Source organism: Notamacropus eugenii, chromosome 3 (genome assembly GCF_028372415.1).
Source record: "Notamacropus eugenii isolate mMacEug1 chromosome 3, mMacEug1.pri_v2, whole genome shotgun sequence".
NCBI lineage: Eukaryota > Metazoa > Chordata > Mammalia > Diprotodontia > Macropodidae > Notamacropus > Notamacropus eugenii.
The window spans coordinates 150740762-150761185 of NC_092874.1; the positions used below are offsets into that span (position 1 = coordinate 150740762).

The 20424-nt window shown below is 32.6% G+C and overlaps 1 protein-coding gene across 13 annotated transcripts in view; it reads right to left on the bottom strand.

Moving 5' to 3' along the window:
* KMT2E (lysine methyltransferase 2E (inactive)) overlaps positions 1-20424 on the bottom strand; it is an 87528-nt gene that overhangs the window by 23663 nt on the left and 43441 nt on the right. For 11 of the 13 annotated variants that reach the window (XM_072653119.1, XM_072653113.1, XM_072653114.1 and 8 more), the window contains 10 exons: positions 19770-19999; positions 16672-16752; positions 15444-15502; positions 13955-14127; positions 11873-11911; positions 8763-8993; positions 8514-8644; positions 5927-6044; positions 4963-5072; positions 656-920 (listed from right to left, as the gene is read on the bottom strand). In XM_072653119.1, the coding sequence (XP_072509220.1) occupies positions 656-920; positions 4963-5072; positions 5927-6044; positions 8514-8644; positions 8763-8993; positions 11873-11911; positions 13955-14127; positions 15444-15502; positions 16672-16752; positions 19770-19792 (1230 nt within the window). In that variant the 5' untranslated portion in view covers positions 19793-19999. Of the gene's footprint in view, positions 1-655; positions 921-4962; positions 5073-5926; positions 6045-8513; positions 8645-8762; positions 8994-11872; positions 11912-13954; positions 14128-15443; positions 15503-16671; positions 16753-19212; positions 19739-19769; positions 20000-20424 lie in introns of those variants that run through there. The other 2 variants (XM_072653120.1, XM_072653121.1) reach the window with 2 other exon arrangements.

Genomic DNA, 20424 nt, shown 5'->3' on the forward strand with positions numbered 1-20424 from the left:
ACTGTTTTCATTTTTGTAGTGCCTACAAAATTCTATTTTCTTAGTGATTACATGATCTAAAACACACACAAACCACCACCACCAAAAATAAGAACACCATTAAATTTGAAAAATAAACACTAAGATGTCTCAAAAATCTCATCAGCTCTTAATTGATTTTCATACGACTAGAAACAAGGTTATTTAAATGTATTTTTTGTCAAAGAAGCAGAAAAGTTTTCTGCTGAATGCTAGAATGATTTGAACATTATCACAGAATCAAAGAAATCAGGGAAAAACCATCATGAAGAGTCTGATTTTTGCCTAGTTTTCTTTAATGAAGCCAGTCTGAATTGACATGGAAAAGCCTACATTCAAGAGAAAAGGAAAACTAAAAAAAAGTATAAATCCTTTTTACCAATGTAGTAATATCCAAAAATGAAATAAACTCTCAACTCTTCTTTAATGATGATACTGCAGTCATGAATTTTGGTAGAATCTACCTTAACTAAGATACTGGAATTGTTTAAAGAATATTCAAAAGCAATGTTACTGTATATGCAGAATTTAGACTTCAAAAAAATAACAGAATGTTAATAAAAACCGCTCCCTTTTGCTCTGCAAAAGTTCATTACACTCTCTTAAAGTCATTATTTACATTGTGGTATTTCAGTACCTGATTATTTGATATAGATAGTCTCAGTGGAGAAAGTTTTCTCTGTTTGTTATCTGGGCTTCTCATTTTGTTGGTGGCACTTTCACAATCCAAAGTAATGTTCTGATTTTGTGTTTCTTTTTCTTTTGAAATGTCCTTCTCTTTTTTTCCTTTTTTCCTTCTGGTTTCATAGCCACTATTGATGTTTTCTGTTGGTTCAGAACACCTTTTTAAAACTGGACATTCAGGATTTTCTTTGAGGCATGCGCAGTCCACCTTATACTTGCTAGGGGTGGGGGAAGAAGAGATATATAGTTAATATTTATTAATAAATGTGAGTACAAAAATAATTTAATAATCTATTTTAAAATGTCTGGAATTAAGATTTCATACATTCATCTTATATTATTTAAGACAGTTGAATCCAATTTTGTAGGAGGAATAAAAATAGGAATTGAGTTTCTCATCAAAGACTGAACACCAAATTGGGGGTGTGACCAAATACATCATAAATGCATAAATATCATAAACATGCATAACTCTAAATAGTAAAATTATATTCAGTATCTTTTAAATGGGCATATACTATGCACTTTGGGTTCTAGGAAGATTTTTTTTTTTCTCTCCTAATTAGTTTCCTATAATAGGCACATGATCATAAGACTTAGTCCTAAAAGATTTAGTGTTAGCCTTGGTTGATTCTCCTTCAAGAGGTATTAACAACGAAGGCCAAAAGAAATTAAGTGACTAATTTAAGGCAACAAGCTTAGTAACAAGAGCTAACATCTGAACCTAGATCTTCTCCAAATATAACAGAAACATCCAAAATAATCTTCCTGATCTTAGAGCCACACTTTTCAAAAACTTATTACCACTAGATGTCACACTAGTGCAGTTAAACTATCAACAGATGTGGTTGCAAGAAATGAAATGCAAGTTTGCCTTGAAAAAGAAATAGCTAAATTCTAAATTGGTAAAGGTAAGGAAATGTCTTATAGTTCAAACATTAAGCCAAAAATCACAATTACTCCTAAAACTGAGCTCAAACAGGCAATAGAAAACAGGTCAAAATGAACAATACTGATTTAAAGTTTAGTACACTAATAGAGGTTTATTTAAAGTTCTAACAAAATTTCCTATGTTCAAGAATGCATTTAATGAAAAGGCAACTATAAAACAAATGTAAAGGTACCTATTATGACTTTGTACTTTTATAATACCTTTATATTCTTTTCTGCACTATTGCCAAATGTTTAATAAATGGTTACTGAAGAAAAGAACAGCCCCACCCCTACCCAAACTAGAGGACAGCTCTTGGAATAGCAGGCCCCTCACCCTTTGAGCCTTGCTGAAAAAGATGAAAACCAAGGCTTTTGAGAACTTGTTACAGGTCTCTTCCACCACCTGGGCACTCTTTCTTTTTTTGCAGGAAAGAGTGTTCCAGCTTCTTTTACTATTCCTTTGTTAATCCATTTTCTGGTGGTTGCTGTAGTACTGGAGATTTTTATGGGTTATGGTGGCATGTCTGGCTCATGCTTCCTGAGGTCACTTCAGGTACTCAGTAGCCAACTTGGAGAGAGCCATCCATGTAGGCCCCATTCTGAGTTGGACAGGAGCAAAGGAGTGAGAACATGTCAACCAGACATGCCTCCATCACTCATCACCACCAATGGAGAGAAGAGATACTGAAAGAAAAGGGAACTTTAACAAAAAAAAACCTATTTTTGGGACAAGCTAGGTAAACTGTACCACCTTGTGCTACTGTTCACTGGAGGATTTCAGCCTCCATTTTAACATGGTGGGCTGAGATTAAACTGCCTGTGCCATGCATGGAAAACAGGATTTTGTCAATGAGATGTGTACATCAATGGAAACATTTAAGTGTCAGTGCTACTCAGGTCTGCATTTCTCATTTTTTCCAGCTGCCCAGTCCTAGTCCTGGATTTGGTAAGAACAGCTACAATTTCGAAAGCAGCTCCTGGCACATGTGATTTCTATTAGTCTCAGACTCATGCTGCCAACCTTAGTTTATAGTCAAAACCATCCGGTTTAGACCTGATACCAATCACCTGATTACTATCTTCAGAATTTATATGCCCCATAAACTAAAAGCTTAATAGTATTCTTAAAAATATGATTAGTCAAAGCATTAAGTAAAATACTAAATCAAAAGTACAGTACAAGCATTATGGGAGAAGGTTTATTATTCAAGATTTTGTTCTATACATTAAAAAAAAATTTTTTTTTAAAGATTCTCAAGATTCTTCTTTAGACCCACATAAGGGAAGCTGTTCCTGGGAAATAATGACCTAGGAGGAACAAAAGAATTAAGTGCAGAAGAGATCAAAGTTTAAAAAATCAGAAATATCTTTTAAACAGAGTGAACAAATCAAAAGACAATGTAGAGAAAACTGTTATCACTACAGAAATATACAGGATATCCCAAAAGTCTTAATGCAGTTTTCAGTTTTAATAGTTTTAAAACTACATTAAGACTTCTGCAATACCTTGTACATCAAGTCAGAATGCTTATTATTTGTGAATTGCTGCTAAAGTCCATTGCTCTGAAGCCTTATTTTCATGAAACTAAGGAAGACCAAAGCAAAACAAAACAAAACAAAAAGGATATAGCTCACCTAGATGGTGAGCCCTAGAATTTGACAACTATGACAGTGAATAATGGAACAGTATTGGGGTTCTGTTTTGCTCCACATTTTTTCTAGAATCTGATATCAGAACCACAGAGGGATAAGGCTAAGCATAATACTTTAATACTGGGCCATTCAATTCCTGATACTCCTGAGCTAAAGGCTCCAGAAGCTGTCAGCAATCCATTTTGGGAAGGGGAGATGCAAGCTACAAGAAATCTTTGACAGAATAAGAAAAAAAGGTAAGAAATTGAGGAAAATGAAATTTGATTTTCAGCTACATCTACATTTAGCCTTACTATTTTATAATCTTTAGTCATATTCTGGGATGCTAGTCACCTTTGAATTGCTTTATCAAGACCTCATGTTCTTATAGAACACCAGATTAAAAATATGATTGCATTACTATTATTTTGGAAATGTAAAAAAAGAAAAACAAAACAGAAGCACCTTTTTTTGGTACCATTTCTGCTCACATTCACCTGTGACATTTAAGGTGGCGGAGAAATGAGAGAATCACTGAAAATTATTTGTAGGTTCAACCTGACATCAGCGTTATCAGTTAAACTGGGGAGAAGGCAGAGATTTAATTCTTTTCAGTTAAGAGATTATGGTAGCAGAGTCCAGAAATCCCTAGACTTTCCCTTAATAAGTCAGCTTTATCCCCCACTAACAAAGTATCCCAAAGAATCTGTGTGCTGGTTTAATAGTATTTTTATATGGAGTATTTTAATTCCCAATCCTTGGTACTTGTCAGCCCCAGGACACTTGATTTACTTGGGGAGAGGGAAGCCCTCAATTTGGGATTTTATCAGTATAAGGAAATTTCAGTTGAGGCTTTAATTTTACCAGTGTAGATGGGCACTTTCTCTGCAATATAATCTTAGAGTGTGGCCTGTGGCATTGAGAGATCAGGTGATTTGTCCAGAGTCACACTGCCAGTATGAGTTAGAGGTGGGTCTTCCTTATGCCAAAGCCTATGAAATACTATGAAATACTACCTTCTCCACTTCACCTTTCTTAAAAGACAAGATTTTTTTTGACTGAAAAAAATTTATGGTTACTGTCATCTAAAACTAGAAAGCAAAGTAATTTAAAGTATTTCTGTTTAAAGTATTTTTAATAGAATTAACCACTCTTTCCTTTCTTTTAAAGAAAGGTAAGCCATTCCCAGATACCGTATTGGATAAAAATTTTTATGGCCTTTTCCCTTTCTGAATGGCTTTTATAGAACAAAAATCAATAGACTGTTGATGTTTAACAGATTAGAGGAACCACCTTTTTCAAGTAATCTAAATCCTTTCATGCCTTTCTTCTATGCACAAAACAAATAACAAAACCTAAAAAAATCACTCTCAGAAGCTAATGGTATATCAAAGAATGATAACTGTCTATGGATTAAAAAAAAAAGGACTGTTTACACATCCAAAATTACTTTTAATTACTAAAATAACTTTTAATGAATAAAAATTTGCCTCATTATGACTAAAGCAATGATAATTGAGAAAGCTATCCCTCAATCCTTTACCAATAGAAGAGTAGGCGCACTTTTGTGAAACGCATCATTAAAAAAATCTTAATTACATTAGAAACAGTAAGTAGTAACTACATATAGTTCATTACTCAAGTCCTGTGACTATTTAAAAAACATGTATGCAAAATGGCAACTTTTACACGTACCAGTTTCCATAGTCAAAATCAAAAGCAATAGTAATTTCAGTTCCCTTTGGAATGCTCTGGATGGAGTAAATATAAAGATGAATGGTTCCATCTTCAATGACATGCCTCACCTAGAGAGCAAACAAAAATGAAGTTTAGTCCATGATTCCTTAAAAATATTTTTATCTAAATAAAATAATCTAGATAATATTGATTTAAGAAATTATATTAAAAATCTATATGTCCATTCATTATGCTAGGTTCCTTGAAGATACTGAAATTTAATGAAATAATGAACCTGATTTTATGCTGGCTTACAAATCAATCTTATTAGTATAATCACAATTAGTAATTTTATTTAATTAACTGACACTTAGAAAACCTATTTATGTAAACCATAAAAATCTTCTTGCCTAAATGGTTAAGTAGTTTTTGTCCTTACATAGTACCTACGATTTTAGAACTGACAAGAATCTTACAGATCACATAGTTCAACAACTTCCTCAATTTTACAGAAGAGGAAAATTAAAGCTAATAGGTTAAATGACTTACAAGGTCAGGGTGTAGTAGTAAGAGGAAGAGCAAAGGCTTGAACCCAGTTCTGTCTGACTCCAAGTCCTGTGGCTCCCCCTTCTTTATACTATGCTTGCTACTTGCTACCATCTGGTAAGGTACCAAATCAGATCACAAACTTCACATAGAATGAACTAGATGACATAGAATAAATATGCTTCTTTGTAATTAGCACACAAGTGTCCTTGTATTTTTGTGAGAGCACTAAAAGATGAAAAGGCACAATTAAAGGAAAGGTGACATCACAACCTTTTTAATGAAAAAAATCCGTGAAAGGTCACACATATCTCTATATAGTAAATAAGATATCATTTTTAGCTGAGGAAAATGCTGCACAACAGCAAACTGGTCATTTAAGATTGATTTTAAGGAGTCAAAATGTTACCTCTGTATTTAAACAAAAACAACCTACCTCTGCGTTTGGTGTACAGGAACGCCTAATGAATCGAGCCTCATTTCCAAAAGTTCTTGCATCAACACACATTTCTAGCCCGTGAAATTTAGAATAGAACAGAACAAAAGGATATGGCCTGTAAAGGAAAAATGGCTATCATTCACTAGCTTTTTAACATGGCAAATTAATAAATTTCAAAAATTCATGTTCTAATTAGATCTAATTTACTGCAAAGGAAAATCAAAGCATAGGTTCAAATAATAGTCATAATGAGTATTAGGGTGAGGTGGTTCATTTCAGTGGGATGAGTAAGTTTCTAGTAGTCACATTTTTTTGCGTATAGAAATTAAAAAAGAAACATGAAACATAAAACAAAAACCTATCATTAACACATCAGCCATCTTCCTTCTCTTGTGTCATCTTTGGATTTGATGGATACACTTTGAAACTCTAACTTAAGTAGTCTATATTCAACATGGAGGAAGGAAAAAAAATGAGGAAAATGAAAGAATAAACATATTTATGTTCAACATGGAGGAAGGAAAAAAAATGAGGAAAATGAAAGAATAAACATATATTTAATGAATTCTTTCCCTCTGCACTGCCAAGAACGTAGAATAATTTTTTTTCTCCATAAAAACTCTTAGAATGTAGAAACGGCTCTAGTAAATTTAGCCATAAGGTAATGTTAATTATAACGGATTGTACGATTGATATACATACACATGTACTTTATCTGAAGCAAAACACACATCTGGAAATCCAGAGTATACAAGAGTAAATTACTGATGAAGTATGAATGTACACAGACACACACTCAGAGACACAGAGACACACAGACACCCCAGTTGAAGAAGCAATTACCACAGGATATTTTTTCATTGCAACTTTTTAGTGCAATTAAAATGACTTTATAGATCACATATGCAACATAAGCCATGGCACATCTCTTTATATGGAACTGTCAAACAAATCTTGTAATTAAGAAGCACATATAAGAAAGAAACATTGAAATGTTTATTGAATATGAGTGGGTGTCAGCTAGGACCCAGGACTTAAAACTTAATTACTGGTTAAAATAGTCAAGAAACAAATAATGACCTGGAACCTATGCAACTATATCCTACTGAAATTCTGAGAAGTTAATGAGATGATAGCTGCCAATGAATCTGAACCTCTACACTTCTGTAGTATATAAAACCCAAAACAATCATAACTGCATACAATTACATATCACTAAAGCTTAGGGGAATCAGAATAGAAAAGTGAGTCAAAATGTGACTCTCATTCTTTGCTACCATCATAGAAGAGAGTCAACAATGCCAGATTTTGCCCTACTCAGTTTAGAAAGTATATGATTAGGGTCTATTGATGGTAGTAACCTCTACTATCATCTTTCCATGCTGTTAGTGCTTATGAGATGAAAGAACTATACAGCTTTTGTGAGGATCCCTGCTAGGTGTGCTGCCACACATCTATAATCCCTGCTACTGGCAAGGCTGAATCTGGAGGATCTCTTGATATTAGAAATTCAGAGCTATAGAGGACTTGGTCATATCAGATGTCAAGCATCAATATAGCACAACCCCTGGGAAACAGGGGGTTGACAAGTGGCCTAAGGAAGTAAACAGGCCCAGATTAGAAATGATGCACCTCAAGAGTCTAGTGTCAATCCTTAGTGATACCGGGTCCAAGAGTGGCTCCTGAACTTCTATTTCATTGAGGTCAAGAGACAAAGTCTCAAAATAAACAAACAGAAGCAAAACAACTAACAAGAAAAAATACCAAGAGTTATTTATAATAGCCTCCTCTCTCACACTATTTTCCATAGATACTATTTTAATTTGGTTATTAAAACAACTTAGAAGATAGGCAAAACTCCATTAAGAGATATTTTTATAAAAGTGAAGTATTTTAAACTGCTTTTTATAAAGCGTTCCTTTAGATATAACCTCATCATCTTAAAGAGTTTGAATGACCTTAGAACTTATGTTCATCCAACCCTCTCACAGTTTCTAGTTGAAGAAACTTGGTTTTAGAGCAATGCATTCATTGCTCTCAACCTTTTTTTCATTTTTTCCTCAAGAATAGAGTAAAACAATCAAAGCACAATGAAAATTTAAACTACAAATAAAAAATAGTTCCTGGATAGTTGAGCCTTCAAACCCATTACTCAAGGCCTACAGCTAAATATATAGTTTTAATTAAGGACAAAAACGCTACTGTATGACCTTTCAGACACCAAGGCAAGAAGTCCAGTCAGTAAACTAGAATTGGAGGCAGGAGCTGTAGAATGGAGAATCTGAATGTGGGGACAAATTTTGTTGCATAATCTTTAAAAACTAACATCCTCTTAGAGAAATGAAAGGATCTACTCAAGATCACAAAGCAAGTCATTAGCAAACACAGATCTACCTTCATTATTATTTTAAAATGGGCAATTTTAACCAGTAAGAAAATTGGGGGAAAGTAGCTGTAAATAAATTGGTGCTGGTAAAAAAACGTCGGAAATTTTAAACTTAGTTTATTCCAAATTAAATTGATAAATTTATGTTAGCTTAAAGAAAACAAAGACAATAATAACAATTATAAATTAAATAATTACCTCTTAAAGAAATATCCATTTGCTTCAAACTGTTCTCTTAGCATGAATTTTCCTCTGTATTCAATAATAAGGGCATCAGGAGGCAAATCTTTGGCAGATTTCAGAATTTTCTTATTCTTTTGTATGTAGCTCTAAAAAATGTCAAAATTAAATTTAATAATAGAATCAGCTTAGACATGAATACTATTAATTGCTTTATTAGCAAATAAAAGTACAATGGTATAAGTTTTTATCCAATCTTTCAGTTACCTCTACAGGGGGTTTGAAGATCAGATTGCTGGCATTTGATTCTGATTTGTTATTTATCTCCTTCTTATCATTTCCATTGCCTAATCGTAAAGCTATTCTTTGTGCCTCTCTCTGGACACCTTCACTATACTGGTTATTATTTGCTTCCTCATAACGATCCATCCAAGCTTTGATTTTAGTCTCCCATCCAAAATTTGACCCATCAGAAGGCTCAATCTCTGGAGCTGAGCCCTGGGGGAAAAATCATAGCAAATTTACTATAACATTTGTACTTAACAGGAATTAAATTGCTAACCTACATACTATAAAAACAGAAATAATCCATGAGAATATGCTGTAAACACAGAAATCATCTATTAGATTAGGAAAATTATTTTTGTTTCCTAAGGCAATACTGCTAAAAAGAGTATCACACCATAGTAGTTAGCACATCGTGACAACGTAGCAAGGGTGTAAAGTTCAAAGGATATGGGCAAGATAGACCAGGATAACAACTGTTTAGTGTTTAAGTCGTGTGTGTGCCCCAAACAACAGATAAATAAGACAGTAATGTCTACCTGTAATAGTGGAGCAGCTAATGGCAACTATGCCATTTCTGTTCCTATCAGTGTCAGAAACTTCCAGTATTTGATCTCACTTACACACTCTCTCTCTCTCTGACAAACACACATACACACTCCTTTAAAAGTTATCACAAATCCACTTAAAATTTGAATCAATTTCTTTACAACTTGATCTGAAAAACTATCAACATGTACACTGTAGGTAAGAGACAAACTAATTTTATTAGTTACTATCTAAAAGTTTCTATTAAAAAAAGATTAATAAGCTAAGTTGTATTTTGAAGAAATGTCTTAAAGGCATTTAATTCTAAGGTTGGAAATCTACACCTCTTGGCCAAATGTGAAATAGTCAAGATCCCAAACATGGACCATGATGAGAACATTGTTTCTAAGCTTGGCTATATTCCTATAAACTCCATTTCTCTGAAAGTTGAAATTAAATTATATAGCCAGACAAGATAAGATTCATAAATGGCAGATGAAACAGACACTCATCCTCCTTCAGTGTATTAAAATGTTGGAAGATAAATGGGGGAAGGGGTGAATTTATACATGGAATTTAGTGAAGTTTTACCATGCAATATGGATTTTATGAACTTAGGCGTATGCATGACAGAAACCTCCTCTGAATATCTAAAATATTATTTAGTGACTCAAAACTACAATATTAAGTGATTGTACAGGATTGTCTATTACAAATATTTTCTTTCCTGTGAAGAAATATTGAAGAGTATTGTAAAAAACTGTATTGTAGGACTATATAGATTTTAAACTCATACTAGAAGTGAGAAAAGCATTCAATTTATTTTAGTTATGATAGACACAAAAGCTTAAAATTGCACATGGACTGAATATCCTGTGCCAAGCTTTGTAACACATTAAAAAAAAATTACCAGATAACAAATACAACACCACCCCATCTAATATTGAGTGACTATATTGTACATATTTTAATAGCTTTTAAAAGTTTTTGCCACTGGCACTATAAACAAATGACACCTTTGAATACCTCCATACATTTGTAATTTTTACCTACATTTATCATAATACCTTCTAAGGGTGATACAAATAGATCACAAAGAATAACCAAATCAAAAAGTATTTATATTTTAAATTTCTTAAAATATCCTAACAGTATTAATGACATGCATACCCCTTTTATGTAACTGATTTATACAAAAACTTTCAGCCCGTTTAAAATGGATATAACATGATACAAAATTTTCAATATAGGGTATCTAATTTAAGGAAAAAATACATCATATAAATTAAAAGTAAGAAATAAAATGTGTTTCTTATAGCACAACTCAGATTTGATATAAAATTAAAGTTACTAATATTAAGAATGAAAAAAAACGAAGCACTGCTCTCAAACTAAAACAAAATTAAAGATGTGCAACAACAGAATAGATTAAAAGCTGGGTCCAGAGTTGTCTATCTACCTAGAAATATGGCAATTTTGTCAATCTATAATGGGCTCTTCTTTACACCATATCCCATTAGAATTTCAAATTATACACTAAAAACATATTTTTCCCTAGTTACTAATGGCCAAAAGAGGAAAAAAAGAAAAATCAACCTATGTTGTCTTGCTCAAAATTGTAAAAAAAATTCTACAAATGACATATAGAACTTTCTAAAAATCAAAGTAGTAATTTTATACCTGTAAATAAAAATGAGTACATACTCCAACTGTTGTATTTGTCCTTCGCTCTCGAAGAGGACCATGACATCAAGATGATGACATGACTTGCAATTGACTTTCGTTTGAGACAGGGAGGGCTGTGCAAGGTCACCAACCTCACTTTCTTCTCCTGAGCCATCTGGATCCAGTGGCCTGATCTTCATCAGGATGACTGGAAATGGCCCAGGATGCAATGGGAGATCCTGGCCCTTTCAGGCTAAGGTCTTATCACATTCTTACTTTGAGTGAGATATACCCATTCAATGAACAGGCTTCTTTAAGTTACTTAAGGGATGGTCCCCTTAATAATAATAGTTAAAAAAAAAAAAAATCAAACCAGGAGGGGAAGACCCTATGGTTCCTGGGTAAAAGAGAAGCAATTACTATTTAGTTATTACATTCACTCTGTGCTAGGTGGGTAGAGACTTGTTGTCCAATCTATTACAACTAATTCAAGATCAAAAAACAAAGTAAATGACTAAATTTGCTAAAAGGTTATTTAAGAAAAGATGACAAAATTCACATTCTGTGTAGTTGATTATTTGGTGATTGAAATGACAACTATTTGTGATAAGACAGGGAAAATATGGGTAATGAATATGCAGGCGACAAAAAAATATACCACCACTAATTTTAGCTAAAAGTTTAAATATGCTCACACCATTCTCTCTTTACTCCTACTGAATTTTAAATAGTGCTATTAACTTTGGAAATCTTTTATGTCTCTAGTACACCCTCTGGTAAAAGTATAATTAATGAATAATAAACGTAAGGAGAAGTAAAGGTTCTAGATAAACAAACTAATTAGACTTTGAATAACGTCTGGTTAATTGCACAGGTGTGCATTTTAAAAATGTATTTACCTTAACTCTTGACGATTTCCTAGATCCTTCACGAAAAGACTAAAATAAAGACAGATGTTATAGATTAGATGTATTCAAACTTAAAAATCTAAACATTAATAGAGCACTGAAGACGTATTCTACAGGATGCTAGGCATTGTGGGGAACACAGCTAAAAGACATAATTAATATCTGACTTTAAGGAGCTTGAAATCTAATTGGGGATTAAGACTAACAATGGCTGTACACAATACAGGATAAAATATAATTAAATCCTAAACTGTGTGGCACAAACTATTTATATTCTACGTTTTGAGGGAAATGAGATAACTGAGAGTTAGATTAGTTAAAGATGGCATCACAGAGATTAGGCATAAACTGCAGGACTCAAATACGCAAGAGGGAGAAGTATAGCTATCCTAAGCAAGGGAAAAAACATGATCAAAACCACTGCAGCAAGAATAAACATGGTATATTCCTGGAAAAGGAGACCAGTCAGCTTAGAACAATGGGTGTAAAATCAAGAGTGGAGTATTACATATGGCCAAATAATTGTGAGCTATGTTTCAGAGGACTTTGAAGAACATGATAGGAGGTCCCAGGTCAAATATTCTGAAGTTACTATAAAATGGATCTTTTAAACAAGAGTGATAAAATTAAAGATATATTTAGGGATACAGAATAAAGAATGGATTGGATGAAAAAAAATGGAGTTGAGAATATCAACCAGAATGCTATTGCAGCAATCATTAGATGGTAAAGGCTTGGACTAGCAAAGTGTCAATAAGGATGAATAGTCACACTATATTTCAAAAGGAAAATGCAGCAGAATCTAGTGACTAAATGGTTATGAAAATGAACGGACACAATCAAAGATTACTTCAAGGTTCCAAAATTGAATGACAGAGAACTGGAGGTATTGCTGATAGAGACAGAAGTCAGAAAAGAGGAAGAACTGATCTTGGCAAGGAATAGAATTTGTTGAGTTTGAAAAAGAGCTTACAGTTAAAGGTAGTGAAGGAAAAAGAATAGCAAAAGGAACAAAATGGTTAACTTTACATTATTCTAGTGTTTTAAACTTCTCTCAGATTTTCAATTTTTGAAACATCAAGTATAAATAAATCACAAAGGTTACTACAAGTGTAGATTTCTTTTATTGCTTTCCTTAGACATCAACTATTCAAAGAACTTTTGCTTTCATATTTATCAACCATAAATAATACTAGGCTAAAAAACCACCCACAACCCATTATTTTCTTCCAAATATACTCAATTTTACCCCCAATTTGCCAAGAATATCTCAACAAAAATTAGAGTTCTATACCCTTGTTTTTAAACATCACGGTATTTTACATAGTGGAGTCAGCAACAACCCTCTCCAAGTCTACCTGAAGTAAAATATATATGAAGATTGACTGAACTTCACCTTAAATTATGCCTTTGTATAAATAGTAAAATATAAAGGCTTTGGATAAGTAATTAAATAAAGTATTTGGGAACATATACATGAATATAAACTTATACTGGTCAAAACATTTTTCCGTGAGATTTTTTTAGAAAAGTAAAATTCTGACAATGATAAAACTAAAATTTTAATATAAAAGATATATGTCTATATTGTAATACTTGGGTACCTGAAGAGAAATCCAAAAAGTGATGATGCCATTTTAAGAATGAATTTTAAAAGAAACCTTTCCAGAATGATTACTAAGACCTACAAAAGTTCTACATATTTAACACAAATTTGATATGCAATATCTGTGAAAAAATCTCACTTAACATTATAAAACTTAATTATTTAACACTATAAATACAAACTTAGAAACGTATAAACACTATGTAAAACCTAAAGTGCTATGTAAGTGTAAGCTATTATAATAAAGTGGCTTATAGTCATTTTAGTGTTTACTAATCTCTTAAATGACCTTACTAACCAAATTATATAGTTAACATGAAAATCCTTCACAGGAAAATTTAAACAACTGTTAAACTTATTATTATTGTCTTTCAATTAATAAAGCAGTTGCAGCCATATACCTATGGTTTTTTCCTGAAATTATACGTAAATTTTCTTTGTGACAAGATTTATCCCACATAACTTACTTTTTTGCATTTTGAAATATTTTGTTCTTTTTCCCCACTTTTTTTCCTTTTCTTATCATTGACCTTGGTAACTCTTGCAGCAGTTAAAGTTATTGTTGTTGGTGTATGTTGAAATGCAGTATATAATTCCACAGGAACCTCATCACCACTCTCTGTTGCACTGGTATCACCATCTTTAAATCCAAAATTGAAACAATAAATTTAATACCCCCCTCAATGTCTAAAAAGGAAATGATTAGTCCATATTATCAACTAAAAGCTCTCAACATTTCTAGGTTTTTGAAACTATATAATTTCTTTAAAACAAAAGAATACATTTAAAAACCATTCTCCCACTTTAACCCCAAATGCTACTATAGTACTACAGGCAGCATACTTCACTTTGCATAAAAGATGTTTTTTCCCCCTGAAATACTAAATATAAATTAAACAAAAAAATTGATTCATTTAAAATCCTTCTGTAAATGAAATTATACAAACACCTTACTTTTGGATCAGAGGAAGTATGGCACAGTATAAAGAACAATGGTCTTGGGAGTCACAAGATATGGATTTTTGTTAGCTGTGTGACTTTGGTCAAGCTATTTAAGATCTCATGAATCTCAATATATTCACTGATTATGTTACACCACCAGTTCTCACAGTGTGGACTGCTAGAGGGTCCCTGAATGTTAAAACTATTCTCATAATAATATTAAGTCATTATTTGCCTATTAAAATACTCCTCTGTTTTCGAACTACATGTGAGGCAGAATTTTATTCAAAATAATACACTGCAACAGACTGAATATGTAGATATGAGTAGAAATGAGAATCCAACTCTTTTGTTAAGCCAGATATGAAAGATATTTGCAAAAGTATATGTAAAATAGTGCTAATCTTCTCACTATTTTGTTTTTGAAAACAATCATTTTAATTAAAAATGTTATTTGTTAATATAATGGGTTTACTATTTTAAAATGAACACATTTTAAAAATTATTAATTCCAATATAATAAATATTGATAGACATAATCAATATAAACAAAAAATCTTTAGAGTTCTCAATAATTTTTAAGAGTATAAAAAGGTTCTGAGCCCAAAATGTTTGATGAGAATTGTTGTTTTAAATGATTAAGGTCATGGCCAACAAGACCTGCAGTTAATTTTCAAAAACGAATAGTTTTTGAGAGTTAAGAAGAAAACAACAAAATTTCCCCAAAACTTTATCACCCTTAAAGAAAACTGATAATACAGTAAGGCAGCACAAAAAACCAGTACAGGAAACACAATAATAAAGAATATTTATAGTTCCAACTTTAAGATAAGCCAAAATATCTCCCTTGTGTGTATTTAAAATATTCTCAACAAGACAAAAAATAAAGATCAATTAATTCTTAATAGAAAGTATTTCAAATATGTCATTTCTTAATCTTTCTTAATCTAAGAGACTTACATTCACCACAGCAGAGCATAGAATTTTACAACTTTTCTTTCCATTTTTACACACCTGACATATTTTCCCTTTTCCGGCGTTGTAACAGCACGGCCCTCTCTTTATCCAAACTCCTAACACACACACACACACACACACACACACACACACACACATACACAGACATACACACACACACACACAAAAAAAAATTAGACAATTAGTTCATTACAAAACTACTCTGTGTGTGTATATGCAGACACACATACATACACACATATATAATGTATATGTATTGATATGAATGAAACTTACCTGCTTAAAAAAATACTAAGCCTTAAAAGAACCTATTTTATAGAATTGGCTTCATATGAAATGCACTATGCATGCCCTTCTATGTGGTGGCTCCCTGTTTAGTGAGTTTTATTTTAATTCAGATTTTTATTTTAAAATCAAAGCTTAACTCTAGATTTTGTGCCTTGCTGGTAACAAATGAACATTTAGGAATGTAGCAAAGTTTTAGAAAGTAAATATAGGAAAAACAACTTGGATAAAATAGTACTTAAATATTACCTTGAATAAACATTCTGCTACACTAAAAAATCATCAAAATTCTAAAAACAATAAAAATGTTCATCAAAATTCTAAAAACAAATAATCTAATATCTAAGCTGCTAGCACTACTATTTTGTTCTCTTTAGAAATAGTAATTCTTCAAAGCCTTTAAAAATTCATTTCCTTCAATTCAATAGTTTTTAATACATAATTTTATCATCCAAGAAAATTTTTACTGTTTTCCTTTTATCACTTAAATTTATTTGCCTTTCCAAATATCTCTGCCAAATAACATCTAGAGTCTGCCACACTGTAAATGAAGCGAAGGACTCAACTATCAAGTTTTTCTTATCAGACACTTACCCCACTGTCTGCTGGAATATTATATACCTATTCTAGAATCTATTTGACATTGATCAGTAGATTTGTAGAGTGTGCCTTATCCGACTCTTTAGTTCCTAAAGGCCTGTGGTAATTAAACTAAAGTATGCACGGTCTTTATATATCAAAACTAGTTTTAATGTGGTCATTTTGGGGCTTTAACAGAAATATTGCAGGGAAAAGAAATAAAAGCAAAGAGAGACACACTGAAGTTTGGGGGTTCTTTTGGGGGTAGGTAGTGTCATTCTAGTAATACTGTACAGTGAATCTATGACTTAATAAATCAACTTCTTGAGTCCAGAATTCTGATTTCTGGTAAGTGAGTAATACCATTAATATAAATATCACCAGACATACTACCACTCACCTAGGCTGACAACGTTCACACAGATATATATCAGGAATATGCTGCCTATCAATCCCCATGCAGTCAATATGTTGCCAAACACTTTGAAAAAAATAAAAAAAAAAGAAAACAAATTACTATTAGAAAAGACCTCTCAAAACTTAAGATATGATATGAAGTTCAATTCAACAAGTATTTAATGATTACCTACTATGTGCCAAGCAGTGTTGTCAGGAATTTTTAAAAGCATGTGACATAATCCCTGCCCCCAAGGAGCTTACAATCTTGCTATGAAAAACAATCAGAATAAAAGAAGATCATATATAATCACCTGCTAAATTAAATTCAATTACCTACAAGAGATATAGGTGTTCAGGGATGGCTAGATGGACCGTTAAAGTATCAGAAAAAAAATTCCTGGAGAGGATAAAACTTGAACTATGAGTATATTTTTCTTGGGAAGACTAGAAGTGAGGGACTGAAGACTGAACATGAAGGTAGAAAGGAACACAGAGTATTAGGAAGACAGTAAAGCGATCAACTTGGATAGAGTAGAGGTTATTGTGGTGCTTTTGGGGACAGGAGGAGAATAAGGTGAATAATTCCTCTCAATTAAATCTGAGTTTAAGAAACTGAAAAATCATGTAAGGTCTTAAAATGAAGTCTTCTTAAAATGAAGTATTTAGATGAGCACCATCCTCTTGCTCCTCAATACTGAAAAGTTACTATATGTTTTTGAAATCTCTACTTTATAAAAGAATCCAGCAACAGTATTCAGGGAATAATCTGAAGCAGGGAAACCTGAAGGCAAAAAAGATCAGTTAGGAGGCTGCTGAAATCATTCATATGAGTGAAAGATGATTGACTAGGAAAAAAACAGTAATAATGGAGAAAGAATCTAAGAGAAGTTCCAAAAAGTCTAAAGTTAAATTTATTTTCTTTAATCACCTCACCCAAATGCACTTAGTACAACTACACTGCAGACAATAAACATCTCAATTTCTTTTCAAAATGTTTACTTTTACACATATCAGCACTTATTTATAAAAATCTTGGTCATCCTGCAGAGAAAACTCAGTTTCATCAACTATATTTATTAAACAATTTGTTTGATCAACTTCTGTCTTAGTAAAACTAGTGTGCCATGAACAATATCTGAACTAAGAGGAAAATAAGTGCATAAATGTTATCCATTTATTATTTATAATCCATAAATTAGAGATAATATGGGGCAGGATGATGACTGATTAGAATTAGGGGATAGGAGATACACAAAGAAAAGAGAAAAAGAGGGGAACAAAAGGAGAAATCCTGTACTTTTAGGGCTGGAAGAGCAACAGTATAGTTAATCATAAAAGCTAAGTTAGCAAGCAGTACTTGTTTGAAGGAGGAGGGAAAGCATTCAGTTTTTGGCCCAGTAAGTTTTGATCGTCAGTCAGACACCCAAGTAAAGGGTGATATGGAGACAACTGATTGTCTCAATACAGGATTGAACTTAGAATAAGATATCAGTGCTGGAAGTATGCATTTGAAAAATGAACATAGGCAGTGACTCACTGCACAAAAGTGAATGAGGAAAAAGAAAAGTCAGAAAAATATACATCAACAAGAATACTCTCTGAGATCATCTGAGAAAAATCACATAGCCTGGATAATCTATAGAATAGATCACTGACCTATATATTTAATGTTAATTATAGTTAAATTCTTTAAGAGCTATTTACTACAAGCCAATGTAGACTAATTTAAATGGGAAAAGTGTCTAGATTTTGGCACTGAAATGAGAACACACCATAAAGCATGTTGTTTATGAAACCAGACAATAGTCACTATTATAAAGAAAGCTGATAGAAGCATAGTTTATGATAAAGAAAAAACATTTTCTAACAGCTGATTTAAAAGTGACAAAGCAAGCAAAAATACTCAAGAAGTTGATTCCCTAAATATTTGTTTTAAAATCTGTCATAAGGACAGGAATCTTAGAAAATGAAATTCTCATTTTCAGCTTCATAATATGCCATAATACATACATAAGTATTTTGCTTAGAACTGTTAGACCTTTTAACAAAAGGAAAATGTCAAATTCTGAATTTTTACTTTCTATGCAAAAGTTTAACACTAAAATAAGAGAATCAGACTAGATTTTTAATGAAAACAAAATTAACTCTTGATTTGTATGTGTTTGGTAATGGAAGGGATCAAGAGCACAAATAATACCAAAAAAAAAAAAAAAACCCAGCAACAACAACAAAACCAAACAAATCCTAAAACCTAACTTGGAATGTATTTATGTATTTTAATACTCACATTTGAATATTTGTAATCCTGATATCTGGGAATTAACACCATTTCAATTCAAATAAAAAGGTCACATTACGAAGACCAGACTCAGTAAGTTCTACAAAACTATACACCTTTCCCATCCTACCTCACACTACCTGCCTTTTTGTTGTTCCCCAGCCCATGCAAGGATGGACTCAGGCTGAGCTCCTATCCCCTTTCTCCATCCTCCCCACCCACCCCCCCAAAAAAAAAAAAACCCACTTTCTGTCCCAATCACACCTTCTCTAGGGGAGGAGGCCTTTCTTGGTGGCTGAACCAGGGTTGGGGGAGGGGAGACTGTGGTTCTGGTTCAAGGAGACTCCAGAGTGCTGCAAGGTGCAAGTCAAAAGGAGGTGAGAGAGTCAGGTCAAACAAACATCAATTTTGTATAATTCCCCCAAAGTGGATAATAAGAACTGACTATACAGTACAAACATATTCTTAAGTAAATATTTATGTGCTATTCACAAACTGTCCCTACTGCTGTGAAAAATACTATTGTTGTTGTTAAACTGGTTCTAGGCTATTGCCACATGGACAAAGTCTGGAAGCAGTCACCTGTTAGTCAATTAAAGATGGGGCTAGTAGAGCTAATTATAGCTGTTTCATAAGGCCTTTTGCTAGGAGCAAAATAGGCAATATTATAATAGTGGCAGGCTTCCCACTTTAAAAAAAAAAATCACATATAATTTAGAGATTCTTTTAAAGTGATAAGTTATCCATGCTGCCATGTTACTAAATATTCAAAGTTAGAAGAAATTATGTGAAACATACAGTAATGGTGGGAAATATTTTACCTGCATTTGTCACAACAGATCATGTAGCCATCATCATGTGTAAAACCACAAATGCACCTGGTTACATCAGTACCATAGCTTCCATCCTCTGATGTGCTGATGGTGGTAGCACTAGAGGTCTCATCAAAATTAGGAGTAGTAAATATGCCTACTTCATTTTTGCTAATAAGAACTGATGGAGGAGGAGAAGCTGGAGGTGTTGGAGGAGGACGAGCACCATAATTGTGGTCCTGGATAAACACAAATAGGACAATATTATTTACTGGAATATTGAAATGCACTAAGCTGTAATGTTATTTATTTTAAGATACAATCCCATAACTTCAATTCGCTTATTTGTATAAAATTAGTCAAATTCTATTTAAAACACTGACTTGTGCCAGACATTTTACTGTCATTCCTTCTCTTTCAAAGATAATCTTTTTGTAGTGCCTCCAGATTATTCCACTATCCCTACTTTATCTTCAAAATAAAAAATATAAAACATTCCCACTTGTCACAAATCTCTCCCTTTAGCTCTGCAAAGAGCAGAAATACTATGAAGCCTGTACCGGAATTTGCAGCAATGTCACAAATATTGCCACGTGCCCATATTTTATTACTAGATGTCAAGCTCTGTTTTTAAGATTAGGTTTTAATAATTCTATGAATATTC